Here is a 20,721-nt window from a genome sequence, read left to right as displayed (position 1 = left end):
TCTTCTGACTCAGGCCTGGACACCTTACAGTGAGTTTTGCAAAGATTTTACTCAAGAGCCAGTTTCCCTGTGAGGTAGTCAACTATGTTTCAAAGCTTTTCCACAGCCAGACAATTTTCCTTCTGAGAAACTCAGCAGGGAGAAGCCTGCCCAGCCTGTTCTTGCAGGCCAAGACCATCAAACTGTTCGGTTAAATACATGTTTATTTTCTTGATTTACAACAAAAACTTGACTTTGTTTAAACAAAAACCACATTTTTGTTATTTAATTGTCTTTGTCTTTGGATATGATGTACATAGTAGAGATTACTTGCAATACCCTTATAAAACGCATCGTCTCACAACCAGTTTCATATGAAATTTAAATTCAGCCAATAATTTCAAGGTGACAGTTTTATCTCCAAAGCCTCCATTTCTATTTCAACCAATTTATTTAATGGAACAACTCAGACTACTTAAAAAAAAAAAAACTAATTCAAATAACATTCCAAAAAATGTGAAGGAAAATAACATTCAAATGTCCCTTAATATAATAGAAGCCATTGTTGTTTTTTAAACAATAGATTTTGGTCTTAAACATGTATTAAGTGTACAATTTCTTATAAAAAAAAGATTCAAAGAAGACAGCAAAGTAATCACTGCGAAAATGTGAGGTCAGATAAAATGTACCATTCTCACACAGAACACTGATGCACAGACGCTGAGACCTCAGATGAAATACATGCTGTGGGATGTCACAAATGAAAACACTGAAAATAAAGACGACGCAAATGAATGAATCCAAACACACATATTTGACTCAGCCATCATTCGTTGGATTTCCAGCACTCCTACCTAGCTGCATCTCCTAAGAATAATTCCAGAAACCAGGTGACTTTCTGGATTCTGAGGGCTGAGTTGGCAATGACTGAATGCTGACTTTGCTCTGATAAGAGGAAGTATGATTTGTGAGAGAGAAGTAAAAATCTAAAAAAAGTTCAGTAAGTTATTCAATTTTCAGATCAAGCCGATTTAGAGAAAATTTCCTTCATGCCACCAGGATAGAAAATACAGCTTACTAGATAAAAGTACCGTGTCTGATGTTATGTCCCTGATTTTAGTAATTTTGTGTGTAAGACATTTAGACTATTTTAAATTCCAGTTTATTTGTTTAAATAGTGGGATAAAAGCTGGGTGTGCTGGCTCACACTTGTGATCTCAGGACTTGGGAGGCTGAGACAGGAGGATCCCAGGTTTGAGGACAGCTCCAACAAATAGTGAGATTCTCATCAACCTAGACACTCCTTTTTAAAATAAAAATAAAATAAGTTCTTTTCAACTTTACTTTGGAAACTTCATGTCCATGAACACAGACATTTAAACAGCTAAAGTATAGTCTTAGAATTCATGTGGATTATGTGACAATAATGAAAAAAGTGAGATTTTAAAGATTATTTGCCTAGTATTGGAGTGCATTAAGAACTGAATATTTGTTATTGTTCTTATGATTTATTATTGCTATATGACCTTAATTCTAATCAGCCAAATATATTCCACTCTAGCCTATTCAAGTTTTTGGGTCTCCATGAAAAACAAAACGGTCATCTTTTACCGTGCAAATTATTCAGAAACAATATGCGTCACCCAGAAAACAAGAAGAAATTAGTAGAAAAAGCGACTGGGAAAGTCAAAGGAGACAAATAGGTAAAGGACCTGACATTTTAAAAAATTATATCATTAGTCGAAAAATATTTTGTAAAATGACCTATGTTGTAAAACACTGGGGTTAAGTAAATCTTCCCTTGGAATTTGAGGAATAATAATACTAGTGAATAGCCTTTTCCCACCTTCTTTGTTTCTGGACAACTAAAATAAAGAAAACAGCTTTTTTGTTTTTAAAATACCATCACATAGCCGGGTATGGTGGCGCACGCTTGTAATCCTAGCATTTGGGAGGCTGAGACCGGAGGATCGCGGTTCGCGGACAGCCTCAGCTACTTAGTGAGGCCCTCTGCAACTCAGTGAGACTCGGTTTCAAATTAAAAAATATAAAAAAAAAATAGGGCAGAGGGTGTAGCTCGGAGGTCGAATGCCCCTGGGTTCCATCCCCAGACCCACAAAAATAAAATAAAATAAAATAAAATAATAAATAAATAAATAAATAAATAAAATACCATCACATAAAGCAGTACATACTGCAAAAATGAAAGCCTAGGAGTTTTTGCTATAATTTTGCTAAGTTCTTTTGAGTAGCTTAAAAAATGTATTATTTTCCAAAGGGAAAAAATACCGTATTTATTTATTTAGTTAGTTAGTTAGTTAGTTAGTTAGTTACGGTACTGGGGATGGAACCCAGGGGCACTGTAACTTTGAACCACACCTCCAGTCCTATTTTTATTTTTATTTTTATTTTCTGGAAGCCCTTCTACCTCCTATTTTATTTTTGGAAACAGGGTCTCTTAAGCCAGCGTGGCTGGCTTGGAACCTGTGCGATCCTCCTGTCTCCGCCTCCCAAGTGTGGGGATTACAAGCTGCGCCACCATGCCTGGCGATTTTTTATCTTTTATTTTTAAACATTGAGTTGCAAACGGCCTCCCTGTTCATGAACAGCGATCCTCCTGTCTCAGCCTCCCAAATGCTGGGATTACAAGCGTGCGCCACCACACCCAGCTGACCTAAAAAGTCTTGGAGCACTCCTTCAGAAAAAGGAACTGCTATTTTTGTTTTATAAAATAAATCTGAAGGAGAAGGTTCATAAATGTCACCGAAAAGAGAGTTAACACATGATGGACAGCTTTGTCTTTGGAAGCTGGAAGAACCTATCAAGGACCCTCTGGTTGTCTCTTCATATAAATAAGAATGCAAATGGAGTCACTGAAAATTAGGCAAAAAGGAATTTTTTTCGTCTTCTTTAAAAGGTGGAATACAACTGCAATGATGTGATGTAAGAAATGAGCTCTTTCACAGAGGTGTTACTCAAATAACTAAAGATATTTTCTGAAAAACAGCAAACCGATGACTTGATGCAGCCACCTAACTCTGTCAAATTATTTACCGAAATTTCTATCATCACCTACTGTCCTGGTGTTAGGAAATATTCTACTTATTTTGATCATTAGCCTTTCCTGAATATACCTTTTCATCTAAAGTCATATAATACTCTCCAACTAGTAATGACAAAATAATGATAAGGAATAATTATACACATTTCCAAGAATGATACCTGTTAGGAGTGTGTGTGTGTGTGTGTGTGTGTGTGTGTGTGTGTGTTACAGAAAATTTAAGCCGGGGCATTCTATCTTTGAGTTACATCTCCAGATCTATTTAATTTTTATTTTGAAACAGGGTCTCCCTTGGTTGAAGAGAGTCTCACTACTTGCTGAGGTGGTCCTCAAACCTACAATCCTCCTTGTTTCAGCCTCCCACATACTGGAATGATAGCCACATGCCACCCTGCCTGAGCTGTTGAGGGATTAAACATTTCAAATACGCCATAATTTCTTTGATTGCTAAAAGCATTATTTTTAAATCTCTTTTGAAGCCGGGCGTGGTGGTGCATGCTTGTCATCCCGGCATTCGGGAGGCTGAGACAGGGGGATCACAGTTTGCAAACTGCAACTCAGTGAGACCCTGTTTCAAAATAAAGACTAAAAATAGAACTGGGGTGTAGCTCAGAGGTAGAATGTCCCTGGGTTCCATCCCCAGTACCATACACACACACACAATCTCTTTTGAGAGCTAAAAAAAATCTGACAATTTTAATATTCGTGAATACGTATACTTGTAACAAGTTTTCTGGACCAAAACAGTCACTGAAATGATATTATAAATTACTTTATTCATCTAAGGTTACTAATTAAGTTGAAAATTAAGTTTATATTCAATTTAATTTTGCCATTTTTTTAAAAAGTAATGACCAATTAGAGAAAATAATTAGACTTTTAATGCAAATTTGGGCTGGCTTGCTAGCCATAAAACAAATATTATTATTATGGAGGTACAATGATAAAGTTCATTATAGCCTGGAGTGGTGGGCACGCTTGTAGTCCCCGCACTTGGGAGGCGGAGACAGGAGGATCACGCAGGTTAGAAGCCATCCGCGCTGGCTTAAGAGACCCTATTTCCAAAAATAAAAAAGTATAAAATAGGTCTGGGAGTGTAGCCTGGAGGTAGAAGGGCTTCCAGGAACCCCAGTGCCACCAAAAAAATAAATAATAATAATGATAAAGTTCATTATAAGATCAAACGGTCCAACTTTAAAACTGGCTTAATTTCCTGAAAATATTTCTAGAAAAAAAAAACTGGCACATAACTATTATCAAAACACAAAATGGAAAAAAATATTATTGGGTTCTGCTTGTAATATATGTACCTAGGCTATATTAATCCTGTCTGCATTTTTTATTGTTGAATTTAAAAACACTCATAAATAACATAAGCTTTGTGTGCATATATGCCTCTAACATCTTGTCCTCCATTCAAATGTATGACTACAATGTACCAATAAAAAAGAAAAAATATAAGCTTTTTTAAAGGCTAACTATAACACAACACAGAAGGTCTTTAAATCTTGACAATTATAAGAAGAAATTTATAGCAGAGTAGTTTGGAAATATGGCACTTGGCTTGGATCTTGTAGAAATGACATTCACAACACACTCTACGCAGTGCAAACGTTCTGGTGAAGGAGCAATGCAATACACATTGCACTTACTTTGCAGAGACGAAATGTCCCCAATACGCTGTAGCTCCAGCTCCTCCGCCCAGCCTTCCTTTGCCGGGATCTGCTTCCTCTCATAGTTGTTTTCGGCCAGGGACACTGGCTGGCTGTAAACTGGTGTCTTCCTCAAACTCATCATGTACTGTTCAACTTCAGCCAAGAGAACAGCTTGTATTGCTTCAGTTACCTAGAAAGATTTTTAGTAGACGGCTTTTAGTAATATTACAAATGCTTGGGGGGGAGGGGGGCTTGTAAAAAATTCAAAGCCCAGAATTTTTATCTGGTTTCCTATACATGATACTGTTCAATTCTACTGGAGATAGCATCTAAAAGAACTAAAATGTGTGTAGCAAAAACTGACTCCCAGTCTGTTCTTTTGCAAAATCAACATTCCAAATGCATACTTGAAAAGAGTTTTCAACTCTGGTATGACTAAGCTATTTTAATCAGATAATAAAAAATTAATTGGTCTATGTCATATTGCCTTTAAAGATAAGGCAAAGTCATTTCTAACTCTCAAACTCATGTCTAACTCTGTAGTACTATTCAGCTAAAATCATTAGATTTAAGCTATATTTAATAGAAAAAGTTAAAGTCTTTAATAAGTTTCAGTAAACTAAATGTATGCATACGTGGTTTTATGTAGGCTAAAATACTGTAAAGTATGCTTTCTAATTCTTTTGCATACTCAGTCAAGGAACTGTAGTGTTGTTGGTGAAGGTCGAGGGAGATGTTTATCATGGAGTATCAAGTTAAATATCTTCATTAATTTCTTTATTTTGCAGTGTTATGATTGAACCATGGCTCTTAAGCACATTAGACAAGCACTCTACCAACTGAGCTATATCTCAGGCCAAAATATTCAATTTTTTTTAAATGAGGAACCTGGGACATGACAGCCCAAGACTATACAGACTCGGTGAACAGGCTGCTGGGAATATACACCCAAGATTCTGCATCCTTACCCCTCAATACAAATCTAGGGGTCTTTTGCCTAGACTTTTTTTCTGGCGGGAGAAGTAGCAAGGTCCAGGAGTTAGGTAGTGATTAAGGAAAGAAATCAGGAGGGAGGAAAAGAAAGACACATGGACATGAGACACCTTCCCACATCCTCCTCTGGGCTGAGTTAAACCCTTCAGGTAGCCACATCCCCATCTCTGCTCCTCCTCCCCCCAGAAACCTTCCCTTTGCCAGCCTGGGCCTGGTTCCCTCTTTCTGGCATTCCTAGTCTACCATCTCTTCCTCGGATGCCTCCGGTGAGGAATTCGAGACAACTGCATCTGAGACTGGTGATCTGGACATGCAGTGGCCAAACACAACATGCATTCATCTCAACTTTTGTTTAAAGACTTTTGTGTTTATACTCCTTGAACTCGGGGAGCAGAAGAGGCTGGGAGCCTGACTTTTAAATAAGGAAGTGTCCCAAGACTCTGACAGCAGCTCACTTACTGCTGATCATCTTCCTGGCCTTGTCCAGCTCACATTCAGTGCTTCATTAGGGGAGGAAAGAGGCTAAACAAGGGTTTGCTCTTACTATCGATACCATGTGCCCAACATGCAGCACTGCCCACCAGGATAAGAAGGAGTAATGCTTACTCATGAATACCCTGTGATGAGATATTCAACATTATCATACTTATATATTATAAATCTAGAATATAGGTAGGCATATCGCAATGATGTCAAATAAGCCTATTAATATCTATTATGTGATGAGACTTATGATAGTGTATTAAGTACCGTACAGAGCATTTAGGATGTATACACCTATAGATTATAATATTGGCAAGAAATGTTGATTTATATGTATCACATGATAGGACATATTGGATTAATTCACGATCAGTAATTTTATATCACAATTTCAACTTGTCATGCATTTTATAATACACTACCAATTCCTAGATGTAAATAATATGGTAGAGAGAACACATGATCTGATAAAAAGGCTTGTGTTTCTGCTGCAACTATGGCAGTTACTATAAATAAAACCTTTGATAAATCGTAAACTCCTCTGCAACTTCATATCCTTACGGATAAACAAAGTCCTTGGTAATGTGAAAGCTTAAAATGAGAGCTTTCAAAGGCAGAAGAATACTACATATAACTCACTCTATCCAAATCTATAAGTCAAAGGTGATTCCGTGGACCACAGTGGGTCTAGACTGTGCTATATTCTGCAGAAGGGGCAGTCTGACATAGGTGCCCCTTGGCTTACGGTCTCCCTCACACTAGGATTTTTATCACCTTTGAGAAGTAGCTAAAATTTTTATATAAAATGTAATCGATTCCCTTGGAGATAATATAATAACCTGTAGGATCAAGGCACAGCATCAATGATGGTTGACAAGACCATCATCCTTAAATATTTATGTGATTTATGCTATTTTGTTTAATATTCTTAATTATTAGATTTACATTTTATGACTTCCAATTTTTACCTGTTGTTTTTACATAGTTGTTACTACCACTTCATATTGTAAAAATATTCAAGTATCAAAATTAAGTGGAACAGAAATACCACTGGAATAAAATATATTAATCACAACAAGTATGCTATTCAGAGTCACAACATTTAAAAGTGAATATTTAATGCCATATGCCCAGTTGAAAACAAACTCAAGGTATATAGGCTTCAGGCACAGTGTTACAGTAATATTCACTACTGTTCCCATCCAGAGAGAAAGGGTACATGTAATATGGTGTAACATAATATAATTAATATAATATAATATATATAATAATGTTATCACAGTCTCTGGTTTGCAGTTGACACCAAACAAATGCTATTCTACATACTTTAAACACACACAGTCTGAAAAGTATAATTTATTGATAGCTTTTAGCTATTAATGTTTGAGTGCATTTAGTATATAAATATAATGCTAGAATTTTCTGTAACAAAACATAAAATTCTTAGACAACATTTTGTATAACTTTGAAATTTCAATAGTGATCTAAAATTGAGCATGATGGCTATAAAGCTGTCTTCCAAATGCATACAAATAAATGTCTCAGAACATAGATATGGAGCTGGGTGTGATGGTGCACAGTTGTAATCCCAGAACTTGGAAGGCTGAGACAGGACAATCACAGTTTCTTGGCCAAACTTAGCTACTCAGTGAGGCTTTCCACAACTTAGTTAGACCCTGTTTCAAATTAAAAAGTGAAAAATATGTCTGGGGATATAGCTCAGAGACAAAATGACCCAGACTTCAATCCCCAGTACCGCAAAAAATATTTTTTTTAAAAAAAGGTAGATATGCAAATTACCTTTTATGAGAGATTGTGTAAAGAATCTAAGATTTACAAATCACTGCTAGAAGGCATCCACAAAAATAACTTGACAATGTATGGAAGAATTTATCTCTAGGCTTTTATTTAGCTCCAATGGTTTATATATCTGCCTTTAGAACAGTACTACACTGTTTCAATTATTGTAGCTTTATATGGTTTGAAATCAGAAAATATACATCTTCTAGCTTTGTTCTTCTTTGAGACTTTTTTGGGTATCTAGAGCCCATATTCCATATCAGGATAGATTTTTTTTCTGAAAAATAAATAAATAAATGTATGATAGTTTCACCTAAAAAAAAAAAAAAGAAAAAAAAATATTCTCTGGTAAGAAAGAAAGCAAAAAGAAATATTGAAATGTTATCTTTAAGTCATCAAAAGTTTGGTACCAGACAAATGAAACTGTTATGTGAGATTATCAATGTTAATATTGTATAAATTGCTATAATACTAGATGTCAACCACTAAGCCAAGCGTGGGAAGGAGGGATGGGGAGGGAATGGGGTGGGGATCGGGTAGGGGCTAACTGGGCGATGTGTGCATGTATGTCTACAAAAGTATCTTATTTATACCACTATGATGTATGAATACATTGCACCAATAAAAAATAAATTTAAAAAAAATAAAAATAAAAATAAAAATAAAAAACAAAAAAAAAAATAAAATAAAATAAAATAAAAAAAGGTAGATATGCAAATTACCTTTTATGAGAGATTGTGTAAAGAATCTAAGATTTACAAATCACTGCTAGAAGGAGTCATCCACAAATCTGGGCCATATTTCTATAGGTGTTCTTGTGTCATAGGCAAGTTAAAAAATGTCTGTGGTGTCCCACTAATATCTTGGAACAGCAAAATTTTACAAAATAGCATTCAGCTTTGTTAATACACATAAGAATCCTGTGTTCTGATTGCTGTTTCACAACGTTCAGACTGGCCATGATGAAAGCATTTACCCAACACTGAAGCTCTTGTTGGCCTTTCATGTCTTTGCAATGTCTTCTGGGAAAGCAATACTTCCGCTTGGAGGCATGGATATTAATAACTGTACCCACTGATATTAGATTTAAAAATGCAAAGGGCTTCAGTGTAGTTCCATAAACATGTAAAAAGCAACCTCCAAACTTTTCTGTTTCTTTTCCAGTATTTATTTTAATCTTGGATATTTAATAAGAAGCAAGAGATAATATCTGGACAAGCTCAATTTCTGAAAATTTAACTCACTCTTACTGTCTCCCTTAAAAGTAAATGCTTAATTTCTAAAGTTGGATATTGCTGTTTTATAAAGCATTTCATTACCATTACCAGCTAGTGCTCCTAAAAATACAGACAAAGTAAATCCAAACTTAAGTGGTTCAACTAAGTGCCTAAGTCGTGTTTTGAAGAACCTAGCACTGACTCCTGAAGCATTTAAACCTATACTTGCCGGGCGTGGTGGGCATGTTTGTCATCCCCGCGCTGGGGAGGCGGAGACAGGAGGATCGCACGGGTTCGAAGCCAGCCTCAGCTACTGAGTGAGACTCTCGGCAACTTAGTGAGACCCTGTTTCCAAATAAAATATTAAAAAAGGTTTGGGAGTATAGCCTGGAGGTAGAAAGCCCCTGGGTTCCACCCCCAGTACCACCAAAAATAAATAAATAAATAAATAAATAAATAAATAAATAAATAAACCAATACTTGCAAAGGTCTATTGTGAAAGGGCCTAGAAATTCTCCTTTCCACTTTACAAGTAAAAAAGGATTTTTAAAAATTAACGAGCTAAATCTCTCCTCCAGAATTATATATCAAAATAGTGGCAAAATTAAGAGGACTTTGAGGCTTGGACTTCCTGAGCAATGAACACTAAATGCTCTGAGAATATCTGTCCTCTTGCCAGTATTTCACACAAGGTCATTGAATCATAGAACCTTACATTTCCATCAGTCCAAGCACATCCAAACTATATCAAAACGTAGTTCAAAGTCAAATGAACAACTACATAAAAAGAAATCTTTAGATTCAGGATAAATGCCCTGCTGAGTCATTTTAAGAATTTTTTTTTTCTCAGTGAGGAATTCTTTGGCTTCTGGAGAAAACACAAAAATCTCATCTTTAGTAAGTAGAATTTTGAGGGGATTGGCTATTAATATGCTGCTAAACTCAGTATGTGACAGTGTTTATTTTGATTATTACTGCGAATGTTCATTCTCTCACTCGTCCATTAATTGTTTATTGACTGGTCACTGTCACTACAGCTTTCCTGGCCACTGGTGATGAAGGTGCTGAGTGAGACGAGGCAGCGGCTGCCCTCAGCAAGCTGATGGACCAGTGACAAGACAGACGACGTGCCAGCTCAAAAGCAAATGGCATCATTTTCACGGAGAGCAGTCACAACAAAGCAAACAAAGCTGGGTGACAGGATGAGCCGCTGGAGGTGTGGGGCGGGGGAGGGCTCGAGGAACATGCATCGGGGGCAGTCAGGGTGGCTTTCTCCAACCAGGCTGATTCTGAGGGAAGAGAGCACAGACCTGGATGAAAAATGAAGAAATGGGAATTCTAATCCAAAAATACAGATACATCCTGATAAAATAAGCTTTGTGTATTATAGAAATAAAAAGCCAATGAGGCTATATATGGACAATAACGGGGCATAGAAATTATGAGATAAGCATAGGATGGCGGCGCATGGAAACCGTAGGCTGTGATTCATTTTCTATGGTGATTCCATCTGTGTGTATTTGCTCTTACGGTGTCCACCCATAGAGTCTACTTTGACATAGCTTAATCGTTGTTTCCCTACAACTGAAAATAACAATTTGTTACTGGAGTTACTGCTATTCCCATTTTGCAAATTTGATATTTCTCAAGCCCATGATGAGACATGAAGTCGCAATAGAGGATCATCTAATCGATGCCCAGATATTTATAATCGTATAAGATTGTATAAGGTACAAAGCTACTAGTAAACTTGGAACTCAAAGAAGCATTCAAAAGAGAGGGAACTTAAATTGAACACTGAAGAAACCAGGTCTTTAAGTCATCTCATAAATTACATACTCTCAGGAAGGAAGATTGATTTTAATTTCACATAAACAAATTCCCAAGCAAAGGTGCCTGCATGTCATGGCAGATTTTGAAATCAAGTATTAAACAATTCTGCCTCAAACTGAAACCCTGTCAATAAAATGTTGTGCATGACATGAACCCCCCTCCAGTTTTCATTCCTTTGCATACCCTTGTTTATGTGATTTTTTTTCTAAGTTTTTCTTCATCCCTGTCTCTGCATTAGGCCAGTGAAAGGAAGTCCTGGGAAGCCATTTGGGATGGACAACAGAAACTACTTACTTGTACTCTCGGGTAAAGGGGAGTGCCAATGAATCTTAGCACCAAGAAGCTCTTCTAATAATCTCGAGAACATGGACTATCTCATACCTGTACAGACTGGTCTCGCCAACAGGAGATTAGCTTCAGAAGCGGAAGGTCAGTCTCAGGTGTATGAGATTCATTCTTACCTAAAGATACACAGAATACATATCTTGAGAGTATTAAAAATGATGTAACCCAATCATTCTTAATCCTCGCTACACATTGGAATCACTTGAGAAGCTTGTATTTTTTTTATAAACACCAATGTCCAGGTTCAGTCTTCCAGAGATTCTGATTTGGTAGGTGGGACAAGCATTAATACTTTGTAAAAGTATTTCAGATAATTTTCAAGTAGTATTTAAATGAATTTCTAAAAATTATACTAACACAAAGTCAAATTACATTCATGTTTATACCTTAAGTCCATCTTTGTACCTCCCTGCTGACTTGAGACAGATCAACAAATTGTGTAATTCCTTCCTTGCAAAAACAGCTCCTGAAATTCATCCTAAAATTCCATGCTGCCATGAAACTTGCCACGCTGCTATGAATCAGTATCTACCACATGTAAAATCAAAAACTCACCTTGCCCAAAAAGGTGAGAGTAGATAAAATTGAGTTAAACCAGAGGTGCGTGTGTGTGTGTGTGTGTGTGTGTGTGTGTGTGTGTGTGTGTATTGACATTTGCAATTAGATTCTATATGACCTTGGAAGTGATAGTAAGAACTGTGACTTTTATTCTAAATGAAGTAAGAAGCCACTGGAAGGTTGTAAGTAGAATGAAGTTGTGATTTCTTCCTCATATACCACTATGGCTACTTGGTTGTCAATAGAATAGAGGAGATATGAATAGAATTTAAGAGGGGTTCAGGAACCTCCTGTGGTCACCAGGCAAGACCCACAGGAAGAAAGAAGATCCACAGGAAGGATGAAGATCTAAAGGAAGAATGGAGACTGACAGAAAGGATGGAGACCTACAGGGAGGATGGAGAACCACCAGAAGAATGGAAACCCACAAAAAGGATGTAGACCCATAGGAAGGATGGAGAACCACAGGAAGGATGGAGACCCACAGGAAGGATGGAGACCCACAGGGAGGATGGAGACCCACAGGGAGGATGGAGACCCACAGGGAGGATGGAGACCCACAGGAAGGATGGAGACCCACAGGGAGGATGGAGACCCATAGGAAGGATGGAGAACCACAGGAAGGATGGAGACCCACAGGGAGGATGGAGACCCACAGGGAGGATGGAGACCCACAGGGAGGATGGACATTCATGGCAGAGGAGTGGGGGTGGGGTGGTAAGAAGTAGCAGGGCTCTTGGGTATATTCTGAAGGTAGAACCAACATGATGAATAAAAGACGGGATGTGGGATATGAGAGAAAAGGAATGTTAAAATAAAACATCCAAGTTCTTGGCCTGAGCAATTGGAATGATAAAACTGCCATTTACGTTTGGGGAAATGATGTAGCCAGTTAGCATCAAATGAAAAAATAAACACTGAAACTGTTACTCAGAAGAACATAATCTTCTGAAATAGCAAAAAAAAAAAATCTCTAACATAGTAGTTACTTATTTGGTAAGAAAGAAATTGATGCAATAAGTTTCCCAACAAATCACATATAACCTTAATTTAATATCCAAATATTTTCTTTGCTGAAAGTTCATACTTTTAGACATTTTGAAGTTCATACGTTTATCTTATTTTTACTTATTTTAACACTGCTACACAGTTATATAAATATTATTTTATTTCAAAGTAATATATATTTTTATTATACTTTATTTCATAAATGATAATATATTACCTCTTACCATTTCTTAAGTAACCATAGAAGCTTGAGATATGCAAAATATCATTTGCAGGACTTTTTACCTTATTTTGTATAGATTCTGTTTTGAAGGATCTGTTGAAAAAAGATATTTACAAGATTTTACTTTAAAAGTATGAAAATTAATTTGAGAAAATAAATTGAAAGGGTACATAACCACCTTAGCAATTTTGATAACTAAACACAGATTATTTTTAGCAGTATCTTCCACATTAATCTCTTTTGTGAGTCTTATTTTCAACTAAAATTTTAATTCCAATTGAATTTCAACTTTTAGTTTTACAAAATTATTCACAGCCCCCCTTTTTGGAGGGACCTTCTTTACTTAAGGAAATGACTTCTGGGAGTGATACATTTTGAATCCTAGTATGTTCTTTTCGGCCAAAGAGTCCCTACACAGGAACGATGGAGATCCACTGGAAGGATGGAGACTTAAAGGAAAGATGGAGACCCACAGGAAGGATGAAGACCCACAGGGAGGATGGAGACCCACAGGGAGGATGGAGACCCACAGGGAGGATGGAGACCCACAGGGAGGATGGCGACCCACAGGGAGGATGGCGACCCACAGGGAGGATGGCGACCCACAGGGAGGATGGAGACCCACAGGGAGGATGGAGACCCACAGGGAGGATGAAGACCCACAGGGAGGATGAAGACCCACAGGGAGGATGGCGACCCACAGGGAGGATGGAGACCCACAGGGAGGATGGAGACCCACAGGGAGGATGGAGACCCACAGGGAGGATGGAGACCCACAGGGAGGATGGAGACCCACAGGGAGGATGGAGACCCACAGGGAGGATGGAGACCCACAGGGAGGATGGAGACCCACAGGGAGGATGGCGACCCACAGGGAGGATGGAGACCCACAGGGAGGATGGAGACCCACAGGGAGGATGGAGACCCACAGGGAGGATGGCGACTCATAGGGAGGATGGAGACCCACAGGGAGGATGGAGACCCACAGGGAGGATGAAGACCCACAGGGAGGATGGCGACTCATAGGGAGGATGGAGACCCACAGGGAGGATGGAGACCCACAGGGAGAATGGAGACCCATAGGGAGGATGGAGACCCATAGGGAGGATGGAGACCCACAGGGAGGATGGAGACCCACAGGGAGGATGGAGACCCATAGGGAGGATGGAGACCCATAGGGAGGATGGAGACCCATAGGGAGGATGGAGACTGATAGGGAGGTTGAAGACACACAAGGAGGATGGAGACCCACAGGGAGGATGGAGACCCACAGGGAGGATGGAGACCCACAGGGAGGATGGAGTAACAAAAAGGAAACTAAAAGAGGAAAAATAAGATTTATGCACTTAGACAAAATAATGTAGAGAAAATTGCATATATGAATCACAGAAATTTACCAGTTTACTTTTTTTCATTTTTAGAATAAACTGAAAATTAAAAATCCTGCAACACAGAAATATTACAACAAAATGAAGCATCTGTCTGAACTTCCTCAAACTATTGGTTCTAGCTGGCAGAGCACCTGATGATTATATGGTTCTTGAAACAGATATTTGTTGAGCTGAGCTCTTATCAAAGAACAAAAGTGTCAAGGACCATCTAAACCATGTAACAAGTAATACAAAGAGTGTCTCTTCTATTTTTTTATTTTTATTTTTATTTTTTGCAGTACTGAGGATAGACCCCAAGGGCAGTCTATCTCCAAGCTACACCCCCAGCCCTATTTTTTATGCTTTATTTTTTCAAAACAGATTCTCACTGAGTTGCAAAGGCCTTCACTAAGTAGCGGAGGCTGTCTAAGAACTGTGATCCTCCTGTCTCAGGCTACCAAATACTGGAATTACAAGCATGTGCCATCACGCCTGGCTCTACAAAGGCTTTTTGATGGATTCATTGCACACTGATCATTCTGTTTACTCTGACAACCTATACTACTTATTCATGTGATAAATATTTCTTATTTCTTTACTCATTTTCAGTATTTTCTATGTTTGAAGCATTTCTATCATCTGGATGAGTCCCTATTGATACTTTTATGTCCATATCCTCATCTATAGAATGAACAAGATAATAATACCTATACTCCAGCTTTGCTGTGTATAGAAAATGAAATCATGTATGTAAAGCGATCGGATAGTGACTGGAAAATATATACTGCTCTAGGAATGATAGCCATCATTATTGCTAAATTATATATTTTATAATGAATTGCTGGATAGCTTCAATTTTAATATACCAAAAGATAAAATGAATGATATAATTTGTAATATAAATTTTTTAAATTTTCTTTCCTGATACTATATATTATATAAGTATTTATTCACATATGATTTGTAGATAATTCATATAATTTATAATGGATTCCAAGATGTCTATGTATGTATGTATGTATGTATGTATGTATGTATCTATCTATCTATCTATCTATCTATCTATGTATTAAGCATCTATCACTATGATTTCTCTGGCACATATCATAACAATAAAATTTGTCAATAAATAAATTTTAAAAGACATATGCAATACCAAATTATTTGTCAACATCAAGAGATATCTATCAACATCAAGAGATTAATAGAAATATTTTCTTAAATGTGTTTTGAACCAAAAATATTTTTACATATCTATTCTCAACAGAAGAAAAATTGGAAGACAAAAGAGTTAAAAATAGCAAATGATGATACATTTTTAACACCCCAAGTTGGAATAGTACAAATATGTAGGCATATCTTACCTGTCAATTTCACAGGCCAATTCTGAGGGCATGTTAACTAACTTATTAACTAAAAATAGTCTACTTAATAAGTAGGTAATAGTATTTGACTCTTTCAAAGAGTCCCAATTATTGTCCAGTGGTCTTGGTGCTCCAAACTGGCTTGGAAGAACGGCTGTGTATTTACTTGACAAGTCCAAAACTTTCCTGGAAAATAAGTTCACTCTGGAGTGCTCTTCCTTTATCTCAGTGTTGCCTAAATCCCAGCCTGGCAGCATCAGCGAGAAGTGGTCCTCACTGGAAGCAAGTCCTAGAGAGACAGGTCCCTGAAGCTTTAAGATATTGAGGTGCTTCACGCAGAGATTGTCTAATTCTTTATCTACTCCCCATGGCAAAAGGCAAGAGAGAAACAACTTGGCTGTGTCTACTGTGAGGTGGGCATCCGTTTTTCTCGATGGCTTCGGGTGTGTGTTCCTGGAGCTCTTCATTTTCTTCTGCCTTTTAACACCGTCACTGTGCTCTGTGAATTTGATGCTGGCATCTCCTTGGGCTGGACTGTCACTCGGAGGCTTTCCTGGTGCCTCTGCTGAGAGGGAAGCACAGGCAGCTTTATTTTTTTTTATCGTCAGTGTCTTCTTCTCCACTGTGCTCTTGGCTCTTCTGAGGATTTCACTACCGTAGAACGAATTGCAAGCATCACCAGCTCTGAGTGGAGGCGGCAGCAACAGTTCAACAAGGTTTTCCAGATCAAAGAGGAGGATATGAAAGCCCACGTTACTCCATCTCATTTTCACAGGCAGGACGCTGAAAGGTCTTGGGACAGACTTAGCATCAGCAATCTAAAGGGGAAAAGTATTTGTGTGTCAAAGTTCTTGTTCTCTAAGTTATTGTACAGAATGTTCCACATTGTCAAAAAGGGCATAGAAAGGAATTAAGTAACAGCCAAATGTAGGTAGCATTAAATACTGACAGATGAGCCATGCCAATTTTTATTATTGTTTGGTAAAATTTTATTGATAATTATTTTTATTAACTTTTGTTTTTTTATTTTTATTGGTGTACTACAATCTCACATAATAATGTGGATCATGTTGACATTTGCATATATTCACACCTTACTTGCCAACTTTTATGATCTTAACTATCATAATGCCTTTTGAGATTAAGCACTTTATATCCTAATATTATTTGAAATGCTTTCTCTTCTATCTAAAGCTTTTTTATTAGCTTTTTAAAATTTCCCTCTAAGTTAATGTGAACGAGGCCTCTGGAGTGACCCGGTCCTAGATTAACACCCTCTGAGACACACTCACACCTTCATGTCATAGTCACAGATCGTACAAGAAAAAACTGGTTTTGAAAATTGAAGAGACCAGCAGGTTGGCAAGTACCTTACCATCACGGCTCGTCAACCTTCTCTTAAAATGTTCAATAATTGAAGGAAACCTAAATATTGGCCAATAGCAGATTGAATTCAAATACAAAGCCAAAATAACTCACTCTGTAGACTCACATTTGATTTTTCCCCAAGGACAGTCATAGTGAATTTCGTTACTTTAATTACACTCCTGCTCATTTCTAGGCCTTCCTTGAGTAACCCTCTGTCTTCTCACTAACACATTATTCTCTATACTCTTGTATCACTTCTTCCCAGTACCAACCCTTGTCTTACATGATATTCAAAATAATCTGTTAAACTTTTTTCCACTACCATTTAAATTCCATCTTTGCAGACATTTCCTACATTGCTTGTTCTCGGTGCCTACAAAACGATACCGTCGTATAGACTCAGTAAATATTTGACAAGTGAACAATTTATATATTTTTACAATGGGATACCATTTAAATGTTTTAAATGATAATATAAAATAATTTATGAAATGTAGGTGTTTATTAGACAGAATATACAGTTCCCCTTTTTAAAATTGTGTATGTACATGAATATAAAGATATTTTGTAAGATGGAAATGGTGGTACATGCCAGTAATCCCAGCACTTGGGAGGCTGAGACAGGAAGATCAAAATACTGCACCTTAGAGGGCTTCCACCAACTTAAATGAGACTTTATTTCAAAATAAAAAAATAAAAAGGGACTGGGGATGTAGCTCAGGGGTAGAATACCCCTGGCTTCAATTCCTAGTGCCACACACAAAAAAAGATATAATATTGACATATGTTTACATGTATGCAGACATACAGACATACATACACACATAGGTATATATATACACATACATATACACAAACATGTAGGTATATGTAGAACAGATATTTATATCTTGTATAAATATTGAGCTATCCATGTATGTGTATGTGTGTATATACACATATTTTATAGGCACAAAGAATATGAGCCTAATTGTTTATAGCAATTACTTGGGAAAAGGGAATTAAAGTGATCTGTTTTTATATTTAAAGTTTCAAATCAAAGTTTGAATTTCTGAGGTACATTATAGTAGTGATGTTTTCTGAAAATGTTACAGTAATGATAGTTTTAATTTACAATCATAAAGAAAAAAGCATAAAAGCAGATTGTTTAAAACTGTAAATGGTAAAAGGGGTTTAAAACTATAAAAAGCAACTTTGTTTACCAATAAGATAATACAAGGATTAATGTGATTACTAATAAATAATTTTTGCAAATGAATAATGAATACCATGCAGATTGAAAACTTGGCAAAGAAAATCAATAATCATGAAGAATAATATCAAAGAACTAAAATTACCATAGCACCATTAATTACCTATTAATTTAGTAGAGAGCTTTCCTTATATTATTTTAATATGTAATGCTTAACAATACAAAATAATATATAAGCCAAATTGTTTAGGATTATCAATATACAATAGAAATGTTGCATACCAAGAAACATGAAAAAAACTACATGGCATCATTATTCACAATTACTTTATCTTGGAAACAACCCAAATATCAGAACTATTTAGCTTATGGAGGCAACCTAGGTAATTCCTTTCACTTGGGAAAATGATAAATTAATATTGTCCTGGACCTATTTTTACCTATCCATTTATAGCACTACATCCAAGTCTTCAAACCTTCTTCTCCTTGGGCAGAAACCTGGAAAATATTTTCTCACAAAATCACTATAAAAGATGATTTAGTAGAATTTGAAGTGCTGCCATTAATAACGCCTGCCATTTATACCATGGGTTCAAAGAGTGTAGTGCTTTTGCTTAGAAGCCAGGCATCCTTTATATCAATTTAGCTCGAGGAAAGTATAATCAAAGCTATAAGCAACCAGTTTGTAAATTTGGGGAATACAATGTATTCTCACATGGCTTGTTTTTTGTTTTATTACTTCAATGTATCTAAAGATACTGCTTGGTTCTACATCACTAGTATTTAGTCTGTGTAAACTTTTATTAAAGTCTTGAGTGTAGTGGTGTTTTACTTAGTTCAATGTTTAGTAATAGTCTTTATCAATAAAGGTGAAAATTTTACATGCCAACGTTCTGGTTAAGGCTATTTAAATCAACATACAGTGCTCAAAATTGAGTTAAAATGTTTAAGCATATCAATCATAACCTGATCTATGAAACTAACACATAATTAATTACAATAGAGGTGATTGTATAGTAAAGGCAAAAGAGCCTTAAGTTTAAAATCTTTTTTTTTTTTTTGTTCGGTTCTGGATGGAACCCAGGGGCGTTCTACCGCCAAGCTATACCTCCAGCCCTATATTTTATTCTTTATTTTGAAACCGGGTCCCACTGAGTTGCAAAGGGCCTCACTAAGTAGCTGAGGTCGTCTGTGAACCGTGATCCTCCTGTCTCAGCCTCCCGAATGCTGGGATTACAAGCGTGCGCCACCATGACCGGCAAGTTTAAAATCTTTAAAGTGAATATCCAATACTGTAACTTAGAAAAGATTAAATCTGGAGAAATAGATTCTCCCAGTGAAATACATTACTGTAGCTTATAAAATTCATATATCACAAATACTAATAGTAATATTAAAATTTAAATAGAGGATGTAGTTTTAAAATCAAAACCTTTCAACTGGGAGTGGTGGTGCACACTTGTAATTCCAATACTTGGGAGGCTGATATAAAAGGATTAAAGGCTCAAAGACAGCCGCAGCAAGTAGTGAGACTCTCATCAACCTAGTGAGACCCTGTTTCAAAATAAATTAAAGATAGGTCTGGGGTTATAGTCCAGAGGTAGAATGCCTCTAGGCTGAATCCCCCCCCCACACACACACACAATTAAATTCAGACATCATTTGCAAGAAGATGGAAAGCCCTGGAGAACATTATGTTAAGTGAGACCAGCCAAGCACAGAAGGAGAAGATACATATGTTTCCTCTAATATGCCCAAACTAGGAAACACAAAGGATACCAGTGAGACTCCAGATATTGAAGGGGAAATACTACCTAAGTTTGGATGGTAAGATAGGAGAGGAGGAAGGCTGATCTTGATTAATGAAGGTCTACACCTGAACATGTGTAAAATTATGAATAAGACATGGTTAACCTGGACAACCATTGGTGGGAGGGGGGAAGGGAAAACGGGGGCGGAGGGGAGAGGGCACCAAATATAGTGTAAATGTATACTATTTATGTTCAATAAAAAAATTGTTAAAAAATAAATAAATAAATAAATTCAGACATCAAATAATTTTAAGTCAATAGTCTAATCTCCTTCATTAGGCATTTATACTAATTATACATTTTAAATCTACCACATGACAGCTTACCATTACCTCTAAGATGAAAAGAAATGTATTATCACTAGAAAATTCTGATGGAATAGACTTTGTTGTTCCTACCTGATATAGAAGGCTATTGAACCCAATGGATGGCCTGCATCTATAATCTCAGCATCTGGGAGG

The 20,721-nt window shown here is 36.8% G+C and overlaps 1 protein-coding gene across 2 annotated transcripts in view; it reads right to left on the bottom strand.

Moving 5' to 3' along the window:
- The window catches only part of WDR72 (WD repeat domain 72), a gene marked incomplete at both ends in the record, with an annotated part of 202,792 nt that overhangs the window by 83,624 nt on the left and 98,447 nt on the right, over window positions 1-20,721 (bottom strand). For both annotated transcript variants that reach the window (XM_080707446.1, XM_080707447.1), the window contains 4 exons: window positions 4,693-4,885; window positions 11,403-11,482; window positions 13,157-13,248; window positions 15,890-16,707. In XM_080707446.1, coding sequence (XP_080563572.1) covers window positions 4,693-4,885; window positions 11,403-11,482; window positions 13,157-13,248; window positions 15,890-16,707 — 1,183 coding nt within the window. The remainder of the gene's footprint in view (window positions 1-4,692; window positions 4,886-11,402; window positions 11,483-13,156; window positions 13,249-15,889; window positions 16,708-20,721) is intronic.

This window comes from Muscardinus avellanarius (assembly GCF_963383645.1).
Source record: "Muscardinus avellanarius genome assembly, chromosome: 12".
In the NCBI taxonomy this organism is placed as follows: domain Eukaryota; kingdom Metazoa; phylum Chordata; class Mammalia; order Rodentia; family Gliridae; genus Muscardinus; species Muscardinus avellanarius.
The sequence above is the reverse complement of the archived record's forward strand: the minus strand, read 5'-3'. Positions and strand labels throughout refer to the sequence as shown.